Source organism: Poromitra crassiceps, assembly GCF_964638095.1.
Source record: "Poromitra crassiceps genome assembly, chromosome: 1".
Classification (NCBI taxonomy): Eukaryota; Metazoa; Chordata; class Actinopteri; order Beryciformes; family Melamphaidae; genus Poromitra; species Poromitra crassiceps.
The window spans coordinates 97922703-97947695 of record NC_139623.1 but is presented as its reverse complement, the minus strand read 5'-3'; the positions used below and the strand labels follow the sequence as shown (position 1 = coordinate 97947695).

At 46.5% G+C, this 24993-nt stretch overlaps 1 protein-coding gene across 1 annotated transcript in view; it reads right to left on the bottom strand.

The window, feature by feature from the left end:
- Positions 1-24439, bottom strand: part of LOC310781084 (voltage-gated potassium channel subunit beta-2) — a gene marked incomplete at both ends in the record, with an annotated part of 29427 nt that extends 4988 nt beyond the window's left edge. Inside the window, 7 exons of the mRNA XM_083641624.1 lie at positions 1587-1630; positions 1738-1782; positions 2571-2615; positions 2881-2960; positions 4482-4519; positions 4778-4821; positions 24180-24439. Of these exons, the coding sequence (XP_083497750.1) occupies positions 1587-1630; positions 1738-1782; positions 2571-2615; positions 2881-2960; positions 4482-4519; positions 4778-4821; positions 24180-24439 (556 nt within the window). The remainder of the gene's footprint in view (positions 1-1586; positions 1631-1737; positions 1783-2570; positions 2616-2880; positions 2961-4481; positions 4520-4777; positions 4822-24179) is intronic.
- Positions 24440-24993: the final 554 nt, after the last annotated feature.

The window sequence follows — 24993 nt, the reverse complement described above, 5'->3', positions numbered from 1 at the left end:
AAGATTTATATTCATCTCCAAATATTTGGAAGACAAAAAACGATTGTTGTCTATATTATGTTGAAGTGTGGCTTGCCTCAATCAAAAGTCACAATGATCAGGTTGGTACTAATAATGTATGTTTACTGGCTCATCCAAATTGTGGACAGGACAATGCAGTTTAAGGGCTGTGGATTGTGCATTTGGAAGCACCTATACCTCTAAGGGAAAACAGGTGCATAAACCTGATCCCTAGTATTGTTATTCCAAATATGAGCAGTATGGTCTGAGACAGTTCCAGACAGTGCCTCCATCCAACATCCCATGCAGAGGGTAGAGTGAAGAACGAGGTGAAATATGACCCCGCATGTCCCGACAATCTTGAGAGCCACGCTCAGTTCACTCATTACACAATGACCTCGTATCAAAAGCCTCCTGACAGTGACAGTCAGACATCCCATCCAACTCCTTGACAAACAGCCACCCCAGGGCGATCATGCAAAAAACCAAAACAAACAAACAGATAACCCAGATAAAAGCCCAATTCCTTCTGAGCCTCCATTAGGAAACCTTTTGGGATCTGATTCAGAGGCTGAAAACGAGAAATGCTACCTTCTTTTCCCAGACTTTCCTCAGCTGACCTCCTCCCGTTCCTCTGGCACTAGACACACTCCAATTAACTCCAGCAGCAATGCCACCTTCTACCTTCACCTCATTCCACCCCATCAATTTCCATTCATTATTTCCATTCTATAACTCATCTCACCTCCCATAAAATCTCATCCACCTTCAGACATTATGGTGTGAATAGGCCATTAATATAAAATTTCAAATATTGTAGCTCAGTGCAGAGGCATGAGGGTGATGGGTCGTTGGAGGCTTGTCTGTGTTGTCATAAAACCAAATAAAATATATTTATTTCCTGTGGCTGCTCTAACCGACTTTCAGATGAACATATTTCAGTTGTTATTTGAAAACAGTCTATTTATAGTATTGAGCGTTGAAGTAAACAACCACAATATTTTGACATGTCTTATGAAGTTGGAAGTGGCTTTGGTTGAGAAAGAAACACTACTACAGCGCTCACATTTAGCACCTATATTTTGCCACTGGTTCTTCAAATTAATCAAGGCCAGATGCTTTCCAAATCTTCTCAATTAGTACAATTTTACTGCAAGATTTAAGGGTAATCAAATCCTCCACCAAAAGTCCTTCACCATCTGTTCAACTGATGTGCTCTATGAAATGTTTGAAATGTAGTGAAATAATGCAATACTATGAAATCAGGCCTTTGGATTTTAATCCCTTATGCCTTGAATTCACTTCAAATTCAGTTCCCTATATCAATATTAATTCAAATGTAATTTCTGAAAATGAATTGGAGTTTGGAATTGGAATTTAGCAACAATTCACAATTCAATTCTAATTTGACCTCATCCCTGATAAGTGATCATGGTCAACTTTATTCTTTTTTTACTTTGTCTTTGACCTTATAATAATATTTGAGTTATAGGGTTACACTGAGCAAGAAGAATAAAGGCAATGTAAATAGTAAACTATTGATATAAAAAATAAAACTCCCATAAAGCAGGTTATCTCTTCTCTACCTTCAATAATGTGTTTTCTGGAGAGTCCTCTCTCCGTCTCTGCTCTGTGGAGTGATAATATTACAGTTTATTGACAGTCCCAGTGAAATGATAGAAACAATGGTTTTGTATGAAAACATAAGCATTTATAGTGTTTCTATTGTGTACTTACTGGCCTCCCCAATAGATCTTAGTTGTGACGACATAACTTGAACGCCTGCCAAGGAAATGATCCAAGGAGAGTTATGAAGCACAGGTGTGGAATTTATGTTATGTTACAGCTTATCTATTAAATTTAATGGAATCTGACAGATAACAAAATATAAATATTAAAATCTACAAACCACAAAAAGCCACGTTTCATGTATGCAGGTCATTCATCTATTATTTATCTAATAATTTACTTTGATTTGCTAATTTTTTCACATCTACAAAATGTGTCTCCACTTTCACTGAGATACAAACACCACAGATGGCTGAAAATCATAAATACATAGTCATATTACTTTTTACTCCCTGGTTATTAGCTCTGGTATATTTCAAAGCATATAAATTGTTGCATTTACATATATTTAAATATTCATGTCTTAACTTGGTATAATAGGTGGTAGTGACAGACTACATCTAATGATTTACTTTTAATTATTTGTATGTTTTTCACCAGATTAAAAATATCTAATATCTAAATCTAATGAAATAAAAAAATCTAATCTAATTGGGCAAGTCAGCCACGTGGGTTTTGTGACCTGGGAATGTATATTCACATGATTACAGCTTTATCCTTTTTATAGTCTGTCTGAGGCTAAAGCTCCACATTTGTCTCAAAATATTTCTCTTGTGATCACTTAATAGTGTGCCTGTTTCAAGGGTAATGACATAATGCTCATATCCAAGCAGTAATAGAAGGGATTGGTATATATAGTGTAGGAAGCCTGCAGGAGAACATTCATGATCTAATAGAGTTAGACAGCTTTTCATGTGCATGTGAAAAATGAGTCATGTCACCTCCATCCTTTTTTCTTGATTATGTTCCCAAGCGTGATTTCCGCCCTGTGGAGATACAACATGGGCTGTCACAAGCATCGGTTGATGTTGACGCTTCACATCATTGCCACTACAATATTAATGCATACAGGAAAATCGACAAACACATACAGTAATAATACAACACATTTGTTCATTTTGCCCCCAAGGAAAAGTTTCATGAGAGGTTATGATGCAAATCGTGAGGCACTCACACCAGAAACATGGATGGAAGTTGGCAGAAACAGATTAAAGAACATGCTTGGGAGGATGGGGAGGTAGGGAGACCGACCTGCCGGAGGCGTACACCTCCGCCGTGTCAAACAGGTTCACTCCGGCCTCATACGCGATGGTCATCAGGTTCTCAGCCATCTGGGGGCAAACACAAAGATTGAGACGGAGAGAGCGAGATGACGGATTATAAATTCCAATTATCCAGACAGAGGTCGGCTGTGAAGGACAGCATGCGGGCAGGATGACAATGTTTTCATCAAGCCACTCGAGCTTCTCATCTATATGATTTCTAAACATCTATGTTAGTGAAAACACAGAGTGGTGCCGCCGGGGGCCAAGTGTTTTAAACATCTATGTTAGTGAAAACACAGAGTGGTGCCGCCGGGGGCCAAGTGTTTTAAACATCTATGTTAGTGAAAACACAGAGTGGTGCCACCGGGGGCCAAGTGTTTTAAACATCTATGTTAGTGAAAACACAGAGTGGCACCGCCGGGGGCCAAGTGTTTTAAACATCTATGTTAGTGAAAACACAGAGTGGTGCCACCGGGGGCCAAGTGTTTTAAACATCTATGTTAGTGAAAACACAGAGTGGTGCCGCCGGGGGCCAAGTGTTTTAAACATCTATGTTAGTGAAAATACAGAGTGGTGCCGCCGGGGGCCAAGTGTTTTAAACATCTATGTTAGTGAAAACACAGAGTGGTGCCGCCGGGGGCCAAGTGTTTTAAACATCTATGTTAGTGAAAACACAGAGTGGTGCCGCCGGGGGCCAAGTGTTTTAAACATCTATGTTAGTGAAAACACAGAGTGGTGCCGCCGGGGGCCAAGTGTTTTAAACATCTATGTTAGTGAAAACACAGAGTGGTGCCACCAGGGGCCAAGTGTTTTAAACATCTATGTTAGTGAAAACACAGAGTGGTGCCGCCCGGGGGCCAAGTGTTTTAAACATCTATGTTAGTGAAAACACAGAGTGGTGCCACCGGGGGCCAAGTGTTTTAAACATCTATGTTAGTGAAAACACAGAGTGGTGCCACCAGGGGCCAAGTGTTTTAAACATCTATGTTAGTGAAAACACAGAGTGGTGCCACCGGGGGCCAAGTGTTTTAAACATCTATGTTAGTGAAAACACAGAGTGGTGCCGCCAGGGGCCAAGTGTTTTAAACATCTATGTTAGTGAAAACACAGAGTGGTGCCACCGGGGGCCAAGTGTTTTAAACATCTATGTTAGTGAAAACACAGAGTGGTGCCACCGGGGGCCAAGTGTTTTAAACATCTATGTTAGTGAAAACACAGAGTGGTGCCGCCAGGGGCCAAGTGTTTTAAACATCTATGTTAGTGAAAACACAGAGTGGTGCCACCAGGGGCCAAGTGTTTTAAACATCTATGTTAGTGAAAACACAGAGTGGTGCTGCCCGGGGGCCAAGTGTTTTAAACATCTATGTTAGTGAAAACACAGAGTGGTGCCACCGGGGGCCAAGTGTTTTAAACATCTATGTTAGTGAAAACACAGAGTGGTGCCACCGGGGGCCAAGTGTTTTAAACATCTATGTTAGTGAAAACACAGAGTGGTGCCACCGGGGGCCAAGTGTTTTACACAAAAGTTATTTCCCTTCCACACGGAGGGACTCTTGATTCTTCATACGAGGAGAAATAAGCTCTCACCTCATCAGAGATCTGTGATCCAAATGTCACCCAGGTACCTTAAGGAGAAGAGAGGCAGAGACGTTTGTTTAGTCCCTGAGGGGGTTGAGAGACAGAAGTAGAGTGTGTGTGTGTGTGTGTGTGTGTGTGTGTGTGTGTGTGTGTGTGTGTGTGTGTGTGTGTGTGTGTGTGTGTGTGTGAGTGTGTGTGTGTGTGTGTGTGAGTGAGAAAGAGAGAGAGAGAGAGAGAGAGAGAGAGAGAGAGACAGAGAGAGAGAGAGAGAGAGAGAGATTGTTTTTGTCTACAAAATAACTCACCTAACCCCAGGCAGGAAACACGCAGGCCTGACTTGCCAAGGTTCCTGTGAGAAAAAAGTAAAAAACCATGAAACTATAAAATAGACAATGGGAAAAGAACTTCATACACATTTCGAAGACATTTTGCACTATCAACCCTTATAGGCAGTATAGGCACAAAATACCATCTTACTGTACATTATGTTCTAGTGATATGCAAAAAGCAAAGCAAATCCTGAATAATGATGAAGCTATTATCTGCTCTCCAATCCTGCTAAGTGAGAGTCTTTCTGGCTTGTGATAAAATTACATGTATTGCCTAAGTGTCCAATGAACCCTTTTATAATTCACAACAGTTCAATGCAATGTGCTTAGTCACTGAAATAACTGGAGGGAAATAGCTGCATGGATACAGTAGAGCTCAGCCCCAATGCAGCACAGGCAAAGGCAGAGAGCATTTGCTTCATAAGGTAAACGGCTCAAAATGGTCCATATATCTGATGATCCAGACAGCTGACTTCTGAAGGGTAAGATAGGAGAGCAGAGGGCTGCAGTTGTGTCCATACGAAGAGAACAGGTACAGCTGAAAATGATGTGGGCTTGAATGCTCGCTCTCCTGCTCTGTGTGTGCTCTCCCCCATTCTAATGAGACCTAGAGCCAGCTGGAGAGACAGCACAATTGCAGTGGGACTCGCCGCTTGCCGTCTTTTCATCTCCAGAGCCTGGCCTCGCCCCTCTGCTCGTCTGCCTGCCTGCCTGGCCTCGCCCCTCTGCTCGTCTGCCTGCCTGCCTGGCCTCGCCCCTCTGCTCGTCTGCCTGCCTGCCTGCCTGGCCTCGCCCCTCTGCTCGTCTGCCTGCCTGCCTCGCCCCTCTGCTCGTCTGCCTGCCTGCCTGCCTGGCCTCGCCCCTCTGCTCGTCTGCCTGCCTGCCTGCCTGGTCTCGCCCCTCTGCTCGTCTGCCTGCCTGCCTGGCCTCGCCCCTCTGCTCGTCTGCCTGCCTGCCTGGCCTCGCCCCTCTGCTCGTCTGCCTGCCTGCCTGCCTGGTCTCGCCCCTCTGCTCGTCTGCCTGCCTGCCTGGTCTCGCCCCTCTGCTCGTCTGCCTGCCTGCCTGGTCTCGCCCCTCTGCTCGTCTGCCTGCCTGCCTGGTCTCGCCCCTCTGCTCGTCTGCCTGCCTGCCTGGTCTCGCCCCTCTGCTCGTCTGCCTGCCTGCCTGGCCTCGTCCCTCTGCTCGTCTGCCTGCCTGCCTGCCTGGTCTCGCCCCTCGGCTCGTCTGCCTGCCTGCCTGGCCTCGTCCCTCTGCTCGTCTGCCTGCCTGCCTGGCCTCGCCCCTCTGCTCATCTGCCTGCCTGCCTGGGCTTGCCCCTCTGCTCATCTGCCTGCCTGCCTGGCCTCGCCCCTCTGCTCATCTGCCTGCCTGCCTGGGCTCGCCCCTCTGCTCGTCTGCCTGCCTGCCTGCCTGGTCTCGCCCCTCTGCTCGTCTGCCTGCCTGCCTGGCCTCGTCCCTCTGCTCGTCTGCCTGCCTGCCTGCCCTCGTCCCTCTGCTCGTCTGCCTGCCTGCCTGCCTGGCCTCGGCCCTCTGCTCGTCTGCCTGCCTGCCTGCCTGGCCTCGTCCCTCTGCTCATCTGCCTGCCTGGCCTCGCCCCTCTCGCCCCTCTGCTCAAACAAAATCAAATCAAAAATCAAATCAAATCATCTGCCTGCCTGCCTGGCCTCGCCCCTCTGCTCGTCTGCCTGCCTGCCTGGCCTCGGCCCTCTGCTCGTCTGCCTGCCTGGCCTCGCCCCTCTGCCTGCCTGCCTGTCTGCCTCGCCCCTCTGCTCGTCTGCCTGCCTGCCTGGCCTCACCCCTCTGCTTGTCTGCCTGCCTGGCCTCGCCCCTCTGCCTGCCTGGGTTGTCTGCCTGCCTGCCTGCCTGGGTCATCTGCCTGCCTGCCTGGCCTCGCCCCTCTGCCTGCCTGGGTCGTCTGCCTGCCTGCCTGCCTGGCCTCGCCCCTCTGCTCATCTGCCTGCCTGCCTGCCTGCCTGGGTCGTCTGCCTGCCTGCCTGCCTGCCTGCCTAGCCTCGCCCCTCTGCTCGTCTGCCTGCCTGGCCTCGCCCCTCTGCTCGTCTGCCTGCCTGCCTGCCTGGCCTCGTCCCTCTGCTCGTCTGCCTGCCTGGCCTCGCCCCTCTGCTTGTCTGCCTGCCTGGCCTCGCCCCTCTGCCTGCCTGGGTCGTCTGCCTGCCTGCCTGGCCTCGCCCCTCTGCTCGTCTGCCTGCCTGGTCTCGCCCCTCTGCTCGTCTGCCTGCCTGCCTGGTCTCGCCCCTCTGCTCGTCTGCCTGCCTGCCTGGTCTCGCCCCTCTGCTCGTCTGCCTGCCTGCCTGGCCTCGTCCCTCTGCTCGTCTGCCTGCCTGCCTGCCTGGTCTCGCCCCTCGGCTCGTCTGCCTGCCTGCCTGGCCTCGTCCCTCTGCTCGTCTGCCTGCCTGCCTGCCTGGCCTCGCCCCTCTGCTCATCTGCCTGCCTGCCTGGGCTTGCCCCTCTGCTCATCTGCCTGCCTGCCTGGCCTCGCCCCTCTGCTCATCTGCCTGCCTGCCTGGGCTCGCCCCTCTGCTCGTCTGCCTGCCTGCCTGCCTGCCCTCGTCCCTCTGCTCGTCTGCCTGCCTGCCTGCCTGGCCTCGGCCCTCTGCTCGTCTGCCTGCCTGCCTGCCTGGCCTCGTCCCTCTGCTCATCTGCCTGCCTGGCCTCGCCCCTCTCGCCCCTCTGCTCAAACAAAATCAAATCAAAAATCAAATCAAATCATCTGCCTGCCTGCCTGGCCTCGCCCCTCTGCTCGTCTGCCTGCCTGCCTGGCCTCGGCCCTCTGCTCGTCTGCCTGCCTGGCCTCGCCCCTCTGCCTGCCTGCCTCGCCCCTCTGCTCGTCTGCCTGCCTGCCTGGCCTCACCCCTCTGCTTGTCTGCCTGCCTGGCCTCGCCCCTCTGCCTGCCTGGGTTGTCTGCCTGCCTGCCTGCCTGGGTCATCTGCCTGCCTGCCTGGCCTCGCCCCTCTGCCTGCCTGGGTCGTCTGCCTGCCTGCCTGCCTGGCCTCGCCCCTCTGCTCATCTGCCTGCCTGCCTGCCTGCCTGGGTCGTCTGCCTGCCTGCCTGCCTGCCTAGCCTCGCCCCTCTGCTCGTCTGCCTGCCTGGCCTCGCCCCTCTGCTCGTCTGCCTGCCTGCCTGCCTGGCCTCGTCCCTCTGCTCGTCTGCCTGCCTGGCCTCGCCCCTCTGCTTGTCTGCCTGCCTGGCCTCGCCCCTCTGCCTGCCTGGGTCGTCTGCCTGCCTGCCTGGCCTCGCCCCTCTGCTCGTCTGCCTGCCTGGCCCCTCTGCCTGCCTGGGTCGTCTGCCTGCCTGCCTGCCTGCCTGCCTGCCTGCCTGCCTGGCCTCGGCCCTCTCCTCGTCTGCCTGCCTGCCTGCATGGGTCCGCCACAAATAGTCAAATGCAAAAAGACAGACTGTCAAAGCGTTTACGCTCAGGCAGACGAGTCCTGCTTTTATTCCCCCTGTTCTATTTTTATTGCCTTGACCTTATACTATTTTTAGATTCCTGCATATGTGAGCATTTGTGTACCATTGTGTGCGTAGTGTATTATGATGTGTGGGGGTGTGACTGTCCGTGTAGGCCTATAGGACTGGGCAATATATCAATATTATATCCATATCGTGATATGAGACTAGATGTCGTCTTAGATCATAATATCATGATATGACATAAGTGTTGTCTTTTCCTGGTTTTAAAGGCTGCATTACAACAAACTGATTCATTATAGTCATTATATCCACATTACTGATGATTATTTATCAAAAATCTCATTGTGTATATATTTTGTGAAAGCACCAATAGTCATCCCGATTATCGCAATATCGATATTGAGGTATTTGGTCAAAAATATTGTGATATTTGATTTTGTCCATATCGCCCAGCCCTACATATCACATGTGGCTTATACAAACAACTGAACATTTAGCCCACTTCATAGAAAATAACGACATACTATTTAGTGCATCGCCATTCAACCTAAAAATAGCAAGATATGATTTTTGGTCTATATCGCCCAGCCCTATCCATGTATATATGCTGTGTGTGGGCATCCTGTTGTTTGTGTCGTTACTTAATACACAGTCAAAATAGCACACAGGTGCAGTAGGTCAAGAATGCTATATATGCTGTTGTAGGGAAAAGGGTTAGTGGGTATAATTCAGCTGAATGTTATATAGGGAAAGGGTTAGTGGGTAATGCAGCTGAATGTTATATAGGGAAAGGGTTAGTGGGTAATGCAGCTGAATGTTATATAGGGAAAAGGTTAGTGGGTAATGCAGCTGAATGCTATATAGGTAAAAAGGTAAAGGTAAAGTCCCACTGATTGTCACACACCTGAGTGTGCGAAATTTGTTCTCCGCATTTGACCCATCCCCTGGGGGAGCGGTAGCAGTGCCGCGCTCGGGAATCATATGGCGATCTAACCCCCCAATTCCAACCCTTTGATGCTGAGTGCCAAGCAGGGAGGCAAATGGGTCCTATTTTTATAGTCTTTGGTATGACTCAGCCGGGGATCGAACTCACAACCTCCCAGTCTCAGAGCGGACACTCAAACCACAAGGCCACTGAGCTGACTAGGCTGTTGTAGGGAAAAGGGTTAGTGGGTATAATGCAGCTGAATGCTATATAGGCTGTTGTAGGGAAAAGGGTTAGTGGGTATGATGCAGCTGATTCTGTGTGCAATGTTCTGGCTCTTTTACACCGTTAGTCAAAAAGTGACAGCTCTGCCCGTGTTGAGAGAAACACGTTTGCTTTGAACACCGGGAGTAAATACAAATGAGGCACGTGTGTGGGGAAAAACACACTCCACACACTTTGAAGGTTTGTAAAGGCTATTTTTAAGTCAGTTATTTTTATACAATTTTTAGCTATTGTATTTTTCTTTACTGGTACTTTACGCACCAAGGCGATGTCAACTTCTCTAAGGGGACGTTAGAGGTACAATTATTTTTTGATCTAAATAGTTTGTTGACATAGGAGCATTATGAGCATCCAAGTAAAAAATAATGTGTAACAGAAGGCCTGAAAGTGAAAAATGGAAGATAGCAGCATTCAGGCTGAACATAGCCTGATCACTGCTGAGAGCAGAGAGGATCTCTCACCTGCATCATATAGATTAGGTGAGAACAAATCAATTCAGGAGCAGCACGTGGCTGCTGGCTGCATTTCTCAGCCTCCCAGTTTTCATTCTTGAACTGGCTTCCATTTTGGGGGGGAAAAGACCAGCATCATTTTAGAAGATGAAAATGAATTTAATCTATAATTGTTTTTTTGTTTTTGTTTTTTACTATTCAGTGGCTACTTGTGTGGGGGGTTGAAGAGGAGGGCTGTGGCACAACAGGTGGGGTTGCATCCTACAAAAATAAAGCCTGCAGGCAAACCCTGGGTGTACCATGGGAGTACCCGGGAGGTGTACCATGGGAGTACCCGGGAGGTGTACCATGGGAGTACCCGGGAGGTGTACCATGGGAGTACCCGGGAGGTGTACCATGCTCAACAAAAGACAGCAGACAGTCCAATCTCTGTCCATATTTTGCTTTTCACGTAGCACAATGATGAGAAGCAGAAGGCGCGGTGTGAGAAATGCAACAGCACAAAATGAGTCACCCATTAGCAACCACAACAACAGTAGCCAGCGAGAATGCATTTCTATTTCAATACGCTCACTCACGCAGGACACTAACCAGGACGGGCTGTGGCTCACTCACGCAGGACACTAACGAGGACGGGCTGTGGCTTATATCAATGGAGGGGAGAGAGACAGCGACAAATGAGAGAGCGACATGCATTAGTGCGTGAACTTCACAAGTGCTGTGCCACATGAAATATCCCTTTCCGTTTCTCTCACTGTTTCTGTGTGTGACAACTGGCCGCCCCCTCCCCTCCACACACCATCTCTGCAGTGCTGCAGTCTGCTAAATTACTATCAGCGTGCCTGGAGAGGTCTGGAGAAGACACATGCTCTCTCTCCTTCTTTCCTCTCACTATCTTGCTCATGACACACTCACACACACACACACACACACACACACAGATACACACACACAGATACATACACGCGCGCGTGCACGCACGCACGCACACACACACACACACACACACACACACACACACACACACACACACACACACACACACACACACACAAACCCTTGGACACTCATGTGCGGCCTACATTTCAACGGATTTGGGTAGGCTACTGTGCAAGCGCGCCGCGAGCATACTACATGTCGGCAGGCTGGTCGGCGCTTTCACGTGAACGTTCACGCTTGACGGGAGTGATCGTGGCAGACGCAGATCTACATGCAGTCACGCATGAATGCAGTCATGAGCAGGAGCACACAGAAACACAGATGCTTTCCTGTAGCCGTTGTAAGTAGGGCTTAGCTGTGTTTTTTGCCGTCTATTTTTTCTCTGGCCATAAATCAGCAAGCCATGAGCTACAGTAGGTGATTATATATTATAGGGACCTGGCTGTTCTAGACATCATTCATGGAGGAACGAGAAAAGGCACACAGGTGCTCCGTCAGTCAGCATTTGAACCTCTGCTGACATTTACACTTAGATTTGTCCTGAGACAGGAGTAAGACACTATATAGCCTAATTTTTTTTTTTTTTTTTTTTAATACGGTTGTCACAAAATTCCACACTCATGCTGAACAGGCTCTTCTCTAGGGAGCACACCGAGATATAAATAAAATATGTCCACGTGCGTGCGCACACACGTGTGTGTGTGTGTGTGTGTGTGTGTGTGTGTGTGTGTGTGTGTGTGTGAGAGAGTGAGAGAGAAAGCCAGTGTGTGCAAATTTTTTTAATTTAAATTCTTGCCCTATGTATTGCCAATGAATTATGAACAGCCATTTCATGGCACATGGTATTATTAATGATATTCTATTAAATCAGTTTGAAAAGTAGGCCTATGCTAATTATAAAGGATATATTTGAACTGAGAAAATGGAAAGAAAACACACACACACACACACACACACACACACACACACACACACACACACACACACACACACACACACACACACACACACACACACACACACACACACACACTACTCAACTCCTCTCCTTCAATTATGAATTATGTGTGTCAACTACAGACAGTTTCAACACTTATTATTGACTCTCCCTATTAGCCCAAATTGCAATCTAATGAAGTGGGTCAATCCAGGACCCAGAGTTCATGTGAGCCCATTTCAGATATGTGAATATGTGATAAGTTACAGTATATTTCACCAGTGATGGTGTGTACACACAATAAGATGTGTTTCTTTCCATGTAAAACTTGAAACTATATGGCAACACTAAATGTTAATACTAGAAAATATGGTCATCTCACTGTGTTGCATGTTGCATGTTCAAAATAATCAAAGTTGAGAAAGGGTTGCTACATAGTGCTTCTATCCACCATTGGTTGACTTACATCTTAAAATCATTGATGTCTGTTGTTAAATTGAACTTTAAAATCAACCAGTAAGGGATGAAGCAGAATATGACACTGAATTGTCTGTTGCCTTATAAATATTGACTCATAAATCCTGACAGCTCCATGAATTGGAGATGATTTGGTGCCGTTGCTCAGATGTCACCGCACATCACGCTGTCCCTTGGCTTACATGCTGTCTCCTTCTTCAAGCCCCCTGCTAAAAACCACTGGAACATGTCAACTGACTACTTTGCAGCAATGAATTAAGCCCTGACGTTTGAGGCGATGGTGAAATTGCTTTCACAGGGTATCTCCGGGTTTCAGGAAGCCAAATATAGACTCTTTCACACTTTCTATTTTTTATGCTACCCAGAATTAGATGTAAGACCAATTGAACAACCTAAATAAAAAAGCTGGCAAAAATAGCCTATTGCTGATTGAACTAATAGAAGTTCTGAAAATATAAATACGCACTATAAGAAAAAGGACACCAGGAAAGATGTCAAGAGACATGAGGTGGTCTAATGACACACAAATGAGCAATCCTACCTATGTACTGTATGTATCTCTGTATGTATCTCAGTGTCTCATTTTCCTCTGACACCGTCGGCCTGACAGCATTTGTATTTGGCACGGGTACCGGCAGGGGTCCCGAGCAGATGGTGATAGGGCTGGAGTTTTGAATTTGGTAATTAGGGCCGACTAAATGGGCAAAAATGGCTATTTAGTGTCCAAAATGAGTGAACACGGGTTCAGCACCATGGAGATCTCCATCCGTTACCTACTGATGGAGCACACCTGAGCAGAGTTGGAATGAGCCAGGGAAATGGACTATGAAAACCCTCTAGGGAGAGAGAGGAGAGGCCAGTGATTGTGTGCTACAACGAGTATCAGAACTAATATTTCTTAAAGCAGATGTGATTAAAACAAAACACGTTTGGTGTATTGTATTAACTCTGTACTGTATTAATCCTCTCCCATGCATATGGGAAGTAATGCAATAAAGCAAATAAAATGAAACCAGCATTGCCGGTCCTATCTTTTACAGAAATGACACAATTTATGGTATTTGCCTTACTTTCTGCATATCCTTGAATGTAAGGAATCAGTCAATATCTCATTTTATAGCTGCATCAAAAGTCTTATTACTGTATTTAAGATATTTAATGACATGCAGAGATTACTGTGGCCCTGCCGGAAGACAATATCAGACTTTGACCTTGAGCACGCAGCTTATTTAGAGGTCATGGCTCTGATGTTGATGTAAGCGCTTCAGACATACATGTACTCACTCTGCTAATTACCGCTGCCATCCCTTCTTACCACTTGACAAATATTGACAAATGTAAGCCTCGTCAAACAACTTTGTCGATGAAGATGAAGTTATCGGGTTCATCTCTGTTTACTTTTCTATTTTTTTGGCCAGGCTGGATGAGAACATGATTAAGCCTCCAAAACCCATTTGAAGCAGTCAATGTTTGAATATTGAGCTCACCCAGAGGCAGAGCACTATACATACTTTACAATCACCCAGAGCACTACACATACTTTACAATCACCCAGAGCACTACACATACTTTACAATCACCCAGAGCACTACACATACTTTACAATCACCCAGAGCACTACACATACTTTACAAGCACCCAGAGCACTACACATACTTTACAATCACCCAGAGCACTACACGTACTTTACAATCACCCAGAGCACTACACATACTTTACAATCACCCAGAGCACTACACGTACTTTACAATCACCCAGAGCACTATACATACTTTACAATCACCCAGAGCACTACACATACTTTACAATCACCCAGAGCACTACACATACTTTACAATCACCCAGAGCACTACACGTACTTTACAATCACCCAGAGCACTACACATACTTTACAATCACCCAGAGCACTACACATACTTTACAAGCACCCAGAGCACTACACATACTTTACAAGCACCCAGAGCAGTACACATACTTTACAATCAAGCACTGCCATTCATTCATGGAAGGTGGCAGGAGAAGCAAGTAGCCAAACGGTTGCAGTTTATGAGCTAAAAATGGATCAGAGTTTATCATTCAGACATACCAAGCACTTTATTAGGAACACATGTACACCTGCTTATTCGTGCAATTATCCATCCAGCCAATCATGTGGCAGCAGTGCAAATTTGCATAAGATTATGCAGATACAGATCAGCAGCTTCAATTAACGCTCACATCAAACACCATACGATCAGGTAGATACAGGTCAGCAGCTTCAGTTAACGTTCACATCAAACACCCTACGATCAGGTAGATACCGGGTAGATACAGGTCAGCAGCTTCAGTTAACGTTCACATCAAACATCAGAATGGGGGGAAATGTGATCTCAGTGACTTGGACCGTGGCATCATGGCTGTTGGTGCCAGACGGGTTGCTTTGAGTGTTTCTGAAACTGCTGATCTCCTGGGAAGTTCACACACAGCAGTCTGAGAGGTTACACACACACAGCAGTCTGAGAGGTTACACACACACAGCAGTCTGAGAGGTTACACACACACAGCAGTCTGAGAGGTTACACACAATGGTGCGGAAAACAAAAAACCTCCAGCGAGCGGCAGTTCTGCGGACGGAAACGCCTTGTTGATGAGAGAGGTCAGAGGTGACAGAACTCGGATACTGTAACCTCTTCGACACACAACACGTCAAACCTGGAGGCGGATGTCACTTTAGCTGGTTGACACTGAAGCGCTGAAAGCTGATAGCTACCCAGTATTAGTAAGGTGTTCCTAATAAAGTGCTCGGTGAGTGTATTTACAAGCCAGATGATGTCAAACTTTGCCTTAAGGTTGTGGCTGCACCTCAGACTAATATGACTGATCTATTGAGTCACCTCAAGAATCATCACCAGATCCAATTAGATTAGTGTTGAAGACACTCTCCCCAGCTCAATGAGACCAATATCACAATATCTGGCCATATAACTGAGATTGTTACTTTAGATATTCTCATGAAGCCCTTATTCCTGCACATGCATAGAAATCCATCACACTTTGTGATTCATAGCAAGTTTGATTTGATGAAACCGGGAATAAAGTGTGTTGGTGTAACGGCATTGTGTTGATGGTAGTTGCAGCAACCCATGTTAGGGGCTTGCCCAGGGGTGGATTCGAACCGCCGACCTTCTGCTTCCAAGGCGCACACCACTACACCAAGAGAGCTAAGCTCCCTTGGTGGAGCTGACTAATGGGCCTTTATACTTGGGGAGTGAGTTTAACCAACTTACCACTCGGGGCTCATGAGGACTCACATTTAATTGGTTACATAGGCTTGCATCTTGTAGTGGATTTATATGAAGTCACTCTTCTAGATGGAAAAGCATTACTTAGAGTACCGTACTTGGACCAAATTAACAAACACAAGCAATGGGCGGCTTGTGGTAATTTATGGAAGAGGAAAATATAAGGTTTTTCATTTCAGAGACCTCCTACAGTAGCTGGAACAACAGCAGTAGCCTACTGGGAGAGTCATTAGACTAGGACTGGATTAAAGGGGAAATACGTATGTTTTACTGCCCCATATAGCACAAAATGACCGTGACATTATATGTGCAGTTTTATAGGGCTGTTGATCAGTAATGAGTCACGACTCAATGATCACTTCAGCAGGTGGCGAGATTTCTGCCTTTCAAAACTCGCTATGTTCGACCAGGAGCTACTCTCTTTGGAACAAAACCTCCTCGCCCACTGGAGTTTCAAGATACTCCCAATAAACCTTGTTCTCAAGCCTAACAGTGACTGATAAAGCAGTATTATTATTACAATATTTTGTATTTCAATATATCACCTCTGCACTAGACATTTCTGTTGGATCTCTGCTGTAATTAGCTTACTGGTCTCTATTGTGTGACTTTAATGTCGTGTCACTACAGGCCAATGCCAAAGGACACGTGGGTTGGTGGGGGAGAGTTGTATAGACCTTATTCGATTGACGTCACTCACGTACGGGCACGCCCACCGCCGCCATATTCTTGACATTCCGCAGCGCCTGTTTAAATGTGACTGACAGCTGTCATAGCTTAGGACGTTACTTACTAGCCTATTTAATGCAGGAGCTATTTCACAACAGCGATAGTGTGCTGTGTAATAATACACGGCTGTAGTAATAGCAGCAATAAAAGCCCGGGTGTTAGCTACTGCCCACAAACGTGAAGGGAAAGAGACTAGAGGCTAACGTTAGTAGCAAACATTGGGCTCATGCAAGCAAGCGTCAGATCAAACAAACATTTAACGTTAACGTTATTTACCTTTGCTGTCACGACAATGTTTGATGATGATGATGATGATGTGATGATGATGATGGCACAAAAGTAAAAATGTCAGACCAATTGCCACAGATGAACACATACATGTCAAAGACATGTATGTTTAGGGTTAAAACTCCTGTCAGTGCTCCTGACCAAGGCACTGCACTGTGGCTGCCCACTGCTCCTAGTTCTAGGAAGGTTCCTAGTAGAGGATGGGTCAAATGCAGAGGATGAATTTCCCCATGGGGATAAATAAAGGATAACTTAACTTAACTTAACTTATAGTTATAACGTTAGGACTCAAGGGATTTGAAAGCCTTCAGCTCCTTCAGCTCCAATGCCAATACTGTATTCACAATGTCTGGTATACCTGGCAATATAATGAGTTATACTGTATTTACTCTCAAAAAGTCAGTTTTTTATAGGGGTCCGCACCTCCGACCAAACTTATTTTTTCATCACTTCTCTTTGACGAAGCCATAACTGTTGTTATACGCTCGGCCAGACTATGTTACGGCTGCGGTTTGTCAACAATATGGCGCCGTCCGGGGTTATCGAATAAGGTCTATAGCTAGAGCCAACCTCTGCCAATGTTGTTGCAATTCCTATTGGTCAACAATACAGACCATAGGTATGTAATACCTCGTTCCAACTAATTCAAGCAATTTGCATGTAGATATGTTTCAAATTTGTAAAACCCTATCCCTATCCCTAAGAAATGAAGTTTACTTTGTTTTTAACTTGTGTTTGTTACAAGTCACAAGAACTGTGTATATCTTATAACCATAATCCTCCTCTCACTGTTTAGGACAACTCAACACCCAGCCATGGTGTAATTGCAGGACACATACCCTCAATCTGGCTTCCCACCCTCAGGCACAGCCAATCGTGCCTGCATGGACACCCGAGCAAGCTGGAGGTAACACGGGGTGCTAATATACATCAGATCGGCAATTAGGCCCCCCGCCCCCTTTTAGGGGGAAAACACAAGCCTCTCCCGTTGACTTTAATGTAAAATAGCACAACCCCAGAAAATTATAGAAAAATAACAGAATCAATCTTGTTTATTAATGACCCCAAAACACCATGACATGACAATATATTACAACTCAAGAGAACGCAAGATACATCGGAAATATTACTTTGACCCATCTAAAATCATGTGTCACATATTTACATTACAGCCCTGGCTGGTCGTCATAGCGAGCGCACATCTGCCCTCCGCCCATACCATAGCCCAAGTAGGCTATAACGTATAACGTTAAAATTAAATCCATACACAGAGCTTTTAAACTGGTTAGGAAATCCTGTTGCCTCTATATGACCTAACGTTACAATGAGACCATCGGCCAGGAAAATGGATATCAAATTGTTGTTATTTAGCCTGCATGCATACAGGGAAGCCAAGCCACCACCCCGGCTTGCACTGCGCGGGGGACGGGAGTTTACGGGCCGGGGAGAACATGGGGGAGAGAAGGGAAGCCCTTAGCCACTACCCCGGCGGCCTCTCACCAGGCAAGACCGTGGCTTCACTAAACCCCCGCCTCCGGCCTAGCGGAGCCGACGTTACACACACAAGATGTTCCCGAGCAGCGGACTTTTTCTCTCTCAAAACAATTGAAACCCGTCATGTTAAGGCTGAGCAAGGAGATCGATTTTATTTCACCAGAGCCGAAGGCAGCAACACAAAAGACTGATGGAAATAACAGAAGAGAATTAGCAACAGGCGGACACCGTGGTGGTGAGTAGGTCACTCAGAGACTGGTCATGAGTTACATGATTTGCTGTTGTCAGTCAGGCACAACAGAAATAGACACAGCTGTGACCAAAGCTAATGTAGCTAGCTAATGCTAGCCAGTTTCTCCACGTTGAGCAGCCAAAGCTGCGTGATTTCTAACCCCACATAGGATAAGCAATAACCACGCCCTGTGGCGCCGGGATTGGCCAGGAGCAACACTGGAGGGCACGCAGCCCAGCGTCAAGGCCGCGCCCCTTTTTGGGGGATAACACAAGCCACTCGCGTTGACTTCAATGTAAAATAGCAGTACCCAAAACATCTATAGAAAAATAACAGAATTCATTTCCTTTATAAATGACCCAAAGACACCATGACATGACAATATATTTCAACTCGGCCGGCCATAGAATGCGCAAGATACATCGACACGAGGTACTTGCCTTATATGAACGTTGTATCCAGTTTCCACCAGGTTACATGCATCGTCCACATTGACGGTGTCACGCCGTCGCCTACCCTATCGCAGACCTTTTTTTTTTTATTGTTAGTGAAACTATAACAACACAGCAACTCTTCGGCATATCTCTATCAAATTAAACCGTTTTAAATAGTTTGTTTGAAGTGGTTTCGGCTTCTTGTACCGTCGTTTACTATGGTGGGTTTCCCCTCAAAAGGGGCGCGGCCTTGGAGCTGGGCGGACATTGAAATGAATTATGGTCACCTACCTTCCTTAGCATAGTAATAATAATAATAATAAGCATAATAATTGTAATCTACACAATGTACACAATCTACAAAAACATGCAATAATATAAACGGTGTTGTGTTCACGTTCATAGCTCATATAATATAATGTATCATATCGTTAATTTCAAGCTCAATTCTTACGCAGAGAAAAGGTACAGCACTGAAAATGTAACAAGCAATAGTTTTTTAAACATCTTTATTTTAAAAGATGAAAAACCCCAGGTGCTTTAGTCCCAAGCTTCAATGCTCCTGGCCAATCCAGGCACCACAGGGCGTGGTTATTGCTTATCCTATGTGGGGTTAGAAATCACGCGCCAAAGCTGGCCTTAATGTGGAGAAGCTGGCTAGCATTAGTTAGCTTGTGCTTGTGACTAGCAAGGCTGCTGCGGTTGCCCTGCTGTGCCGGCCGGTTGCCTCGGGAAGAGCCTGGTGACGCGAGGTTAGGTTTGTAATAAAAAAAACTCACCGTGGGAGCTTAAAAAACAGTGTGCGGATTTCCTTTTCTATTTCTATACGTGTATTTTTTCCAGCACCTGTTGAAATACTCTTGGATGTGTGCGTGCTCTGAAGTGAGTGCAATCTCAGACGAAGAGGAAATTAGTTTATGAATTGACGATGCAGTCTGAATATCAGGCTAGGAAAAATCAGAAAAGGAGAAAAACAGATCAAAGAAGTGAGGTAGAGAGAGAGAGAGGGGTGGGGGGCAAATAGAGGGAGAAAGCAAGTGAGAAAGAGAGAGGGGGGGGGGGGGGTGGTAACTGGCAGCAGGTGCCATGGTCCATGACCTGCCAGTGAGTGATGAATATGAATGTTAATGAGATGACATGGGCCATGAGAAAGCATCCAGTCAAACTGGGTCAAATAGTGGTAAGAATAGGTCCAATCTACAACATGGGATATCAAATTCCCTTGCAGTTGTTTACCTCTTTTCTATTGCATTGTTCACTTGGTCTCAATCAAAGTCACGATGCAGAGAGATATGAGGCACTGCCTTTTCGTTGAATTTGTTCATCTAAAAAATGTACTCTTCTAAAGTGATTGCTATCACGAAGATACAATTTGCTATCACCAAGTTAAGTTAAGTTAAGTTAAGTTAAGTTAAAAAATTAAGTTCAAAAGTTAAGTTCAAAATAAGATTTATGTATGCATTTATTTACACACATACAAAATGAGTGAGTGAGTGACTGCTCTGACCAGTGGACCATGGCGCTGTCATAGACTGAGCAGACTCAGCTGGGACTGTTAAGGGACAGCAGTGCCCACTGATTAGGAAATCAGACAAAAACTAAAGGCAAATGCCTAGGGTGTTGCCACTGGCAACGAGAGCTGCCCATAATGCTGTATAGACTTATTGTAGCCTACGGCTGCATTCCCTATTAGAAACACAACTCGACTGACAGCAGCATAACCAGCAGGCACAATCCAGTCACATAATAATAGTCACTATGCAATTCACAAAGCAAAAGAAAATCAAAAATAAATCATGGGGAGATCCCAGTTTCCTCCTGCGCCTCGTTCCCTATTTAAAGAGCCTATTAAATGAAAACTAAATTGAGTGAAGAGAACAGCGGCATTTCAGTCAATCTGATTAACAACGGGTCATTAAAGAAGTCTCTCTCCAAACTACCGTAGGCTTCAGTCCCATTTAAGGAGAACGCTGATGGAATGGGGTTTTTCTCTCATCTGTATCAAATCTCTACCATTCACCCTGATTGTTGTGAAGTGCATAGGGCATGATTCTATTGAATTCAACGGATCCCTGTGTGTCTGGAGTTATGACTGTTTCCCACTGACATCCATCCTCGTTAGTCTGAATCTCTGATGCATCAAGGAGAACTGAACAGTCTGTTTTTGACAATGGTTGACTTCATCTGTAGAGCCTAGAACAAAATTAATTAGCTCAAAAGTAGATGACACTTGTGCTTTCCGTTAAAGACTGATTTGTCGATTATCTTTCCCATATTATGACTGAGACACATCATGTGCAACAAAGGTTCTCTATACATAGGACTAGTTCTGATACTCGTTGGAGCACACAATCACTGTCAGGCCTCGCTCACAGAGTTGGCATGCAGCCTCTCCTCTCTCTCCCCAGAGGGCTTTCATAGTCCACTTCCCTGGTTGATTCCATCAGTAGTTAACAAATGGAGCTCTCCATGGTTCTGAAGCTGTGTTCACTCATTTTGGCCAAATTAACCATTTTTGCCCATTTAGTCGACCCTAATTACCTAATTCAAAAATCTGGCCATGTCACCGTCTGCTGGGGACCCCTGCTGGTACCTGTACCAAATATGAATGCTGTCAGGGTGACGGTATCCGAGGAAATTAAACAGAGATACAGAGATATGTAGATACGTAGGTTTGCTCATTTATGTGTAAGATATCTGCTACAACACGTTCATGAAGATGACATGCAATCAAACCCTCCAATAGGAGCTGTGTGTTATTTTACTTCAAATAAAGAAAAAAGCATAATTGGATAGGCTAGGGCTGAATTCTATATTAAATACACATAAGCTAATGGCAAAATATTTTTATATTTGTGTGCAATTTCCTGTTTCAACATTAAAGACCGCCAATCTTTTTTTTCTATTTCTAATTGGATACAGTGTGGTTGTTTTATATGCATTATGTAAGGCCTATCAGTGTACACATGTTTGAAAGGGAATGTGATATTTGGATGATAAATCTCAACTAGACTGTGTTCGGAGGAACTTTTCCTTGTTGCTCATGAAGATGCAGGCAGCCTGCCAAACATGTTACAGGCTGCAGGTTAGAGACACTCAACACTATGCAGGCAGCCTGTAACATGTTTGTAACAAACATGTTACATGTTTGTTACAAACATGCAGGTTAGAGACACTCAACACTTTTGTGGCATATTGTCATTTCAAGCTCAATGCAGCTCACCTTACGTAGGTATTCACTTTATACCTCAACTAATAGACTGACTGAATGAAGCCTGGCTGGAAGATCTGCATCAGTACCTGAGAGGGGAGTGGAAGTCCTGTCACATAACCTGCCAGCTTGATCCACAGACGCTCATCATCATAATCCATCATTTCTCTGGAGGTCACCAGACTTTCATAACTCAACTAAGCCACCTCTGTTCTACTCTGGGAGCCAGACACTGCAGTCACACCCCTCTCCTGCTGCCTGTCCACCCCCCTGACAGCTTCTCCTTCCACCCCTACAGCTTCCGCTCATCCTGCCCTATAGCCTGCTTCACCCATAACCTACTCACCTTTTTTTATACCCGCCCCCCCCCCCAGATTTTTCTCCCATTTTCTCCCGCTGTTGTCTTGGTTGTTCTCAACCCCCTCTGATGATCTGGGGAGAGCCGTAAACTAGCACATGCTTCCTCCGATACATGTTTAGTCGCCAGCCGCTTCTTTTCACCTGACAGCGAGGGGTTTCAATGCAGGACGTATAGTGCGTAGGAGGATCACCTCCCCCCAAAGAGGCACCTCAACTGACCAGAGGAGGCACTAGTGCAGCGACCAGATCTTACCCCACCGGCTTCCAAGGGAAAAACGCATTGGAAGGTAGGTGTGGAGGGTGCCACCCCCTGGTGGCAAGAGATGGAATTTTCTAAATTGTTGGATTTGGCTGTCCTGTATTTATAACACCAACAAAATGCATTAAAAACAGTTTGTGCTTCCCAGCTCTAATCTTATTTGATACGCTCTCTCTTCAAAAGTGTTTGATTTTCATCATAATCTGGTTTTCCATAATAATAATAATAATAATAATAATAAGTTCAGTGTTTATGCCTGTGTTGCTGTCTGTCTGTAGCAGAGTCCTGCACCGGGTCGGGGTTCCGCGGGGCCCCGCCGGGTACCCGCAAAAAAACGCGGGGGGCGGGTAAAAAATACACTTCTGTAAATTGGTGGGTCGGGCGGCGGGTAAAAATTAATAAATGCGGACGGGCGGCGGGTGGAACAACGACAACGTATGAGCCTTGTGTGTTTTTCTGTTACACTCAGATGGAGGCAGGGGGTGTGTCTGGCAGGCAGGGGGTGTGTCTGGCAGGGGGGGTGTCTGGCAGCTGGTCTGACTCGAACAGGAGAAAAGTTTCTGTCCACGTTTTCGCAGTTTGTTTACATAACCGGCATCGTTTCAAGTATGCGCATACTGTGCAATGTGTGACGCTATATGGATTGCACAAAACATTCAAAACTCAGCTGCGGTCAAGGTGATTGATTGGAGACAATACGAGTCGGACAGATAATATAGTAGGCTAACGTTAGCTTCCAGTCAAACATACACACTGGCTGTTTTCATAGCAACAGGCAAGAACATGTCATGGATGGATAGCGTGAAAGTGGAGAGGTCTCATCCCAACGTGGATTTACGTTCCTCCAACAGCAATCATAAAGGCAGTATGGATTATACCGGACATATTGGAAATAGCTGGTAAGTCACTTTGCTTGCTGTAACTGTCTGTGTGTCTGATAGCAGAGCTATCCAGCTGGTTAGTGAGCTAGCAGCTGCTAAAAGCTAATTAACGTACATCAGCTGATGAGTCTCGGCCAGAAAGACTGCTGTTCGCCTCTCGTGTGAAACGGTGGCAGTTTCGTTTGGTTCACTACAAAATGTTTGCACTGCAGATTAACGGTTATTATATATATGCGGTTCCGGGTCGGGGGACGGGTCTCATGTCTGCGGGGCGGGGTGGGTTGCGGTACTGATTGATCATATGTGCGGGTTCGCGGAGCGGGGTCGGTACTGCACGTCGCGGGGCCGGGCGGAACCGGGTCTTGAAAATCAGACCCGCGCAGGACTCTGGTCTGTAGTGTAAAACGACTAAAGGGAGAGCATGTGGTTACATGAAAGTGAGTGAGAAAAGGAGAAGATACTGAATAATGACATCACAACAGTATAATCCTAATGTTAATTTAAAATTAAATATTCCTCTAAATATGGCTAAAAGTCCCAAAAACTTTTCTAAGAGCCCCTTCCTTGCAGCACCCCCTACTTAATAATAGTTCCAGCGTGCCTGCCGGCTTCCCACCTGCAGACATGGCCAATTATGTCTGTAGGAACATCTGACCAAGCCGGAAGTAGGCTACTGCTCGGGAATTGAACCTGGGACTCTGCAGTGCTAGATGTGTACTTTTACTTCTAAACTACCCTGACGCATAGGCGCATAGCCTACTCACCTGTACTTCATACTGCTGTGGCGCCCGATGGCCTCCTTCATGTGGGCATGGCCCAGTAGCGCGGGGCGGGGCCCAGTGGTCTTGGCTGAGCTTTGGGAGTTGTGGTTGCCATTGCTCCCCTGCCCGCTGCCTCCACCTCCACCCCCTCCCCCCTGTCCTCCACCGCCTCCCCCGGGAGGGGGCGCGGTGCGGAGGCCACAGAGCCGGTCTTCACTGCGACTCTTCAGGTTGTGCTCGGTGCAGGCGAAGGACACCTGCATCCTGACCCTGCTCTCAGGTGTGTCTTTGGGGGGAAACTGGCAGCACAATCCGTGAAGTCTGCTGGTTGGCTGGTGCTTCGCTGGAGCTGTTAGTGTTTACCCACTGCAGCCTACTGTTGTTGTGCTCAAGCGGTGATGCCCCAGACAAAAGCGCTCCAACAGGGCAGGTCAGTGGCTTTGGCCAAGAGTTTATTAGAGGTACCAGGCAAGAGTCCAGGCTGTAAGTTGACACACACAGAGTCACCGTCTGGTCTGTCTCCTGTCTGCTGATGCTACCCTGGCAAAAGGAGTCTTTGAGTTTTCACACTCACAAGATGCATCGGGGCTGCCCTCCAAGAATCATCAGGGAGCTTGTATGCTCACAGCAGCTTCCTCGGGTGGATTTGGGGAGGTGGCGGCAGTGTTTGGGAAGTCCCCTGCGATGGATTCCTCCCTTGAGAGTGTCAAGCCGGTCCCCAGATACATGCACGGGCTCATAGGGCTTGTGTTGGGCGGTGAAGCACTTGCAAGCTCGCTGTCTTCTCTGCAGCAATGACACATTCACAGCTATGGGC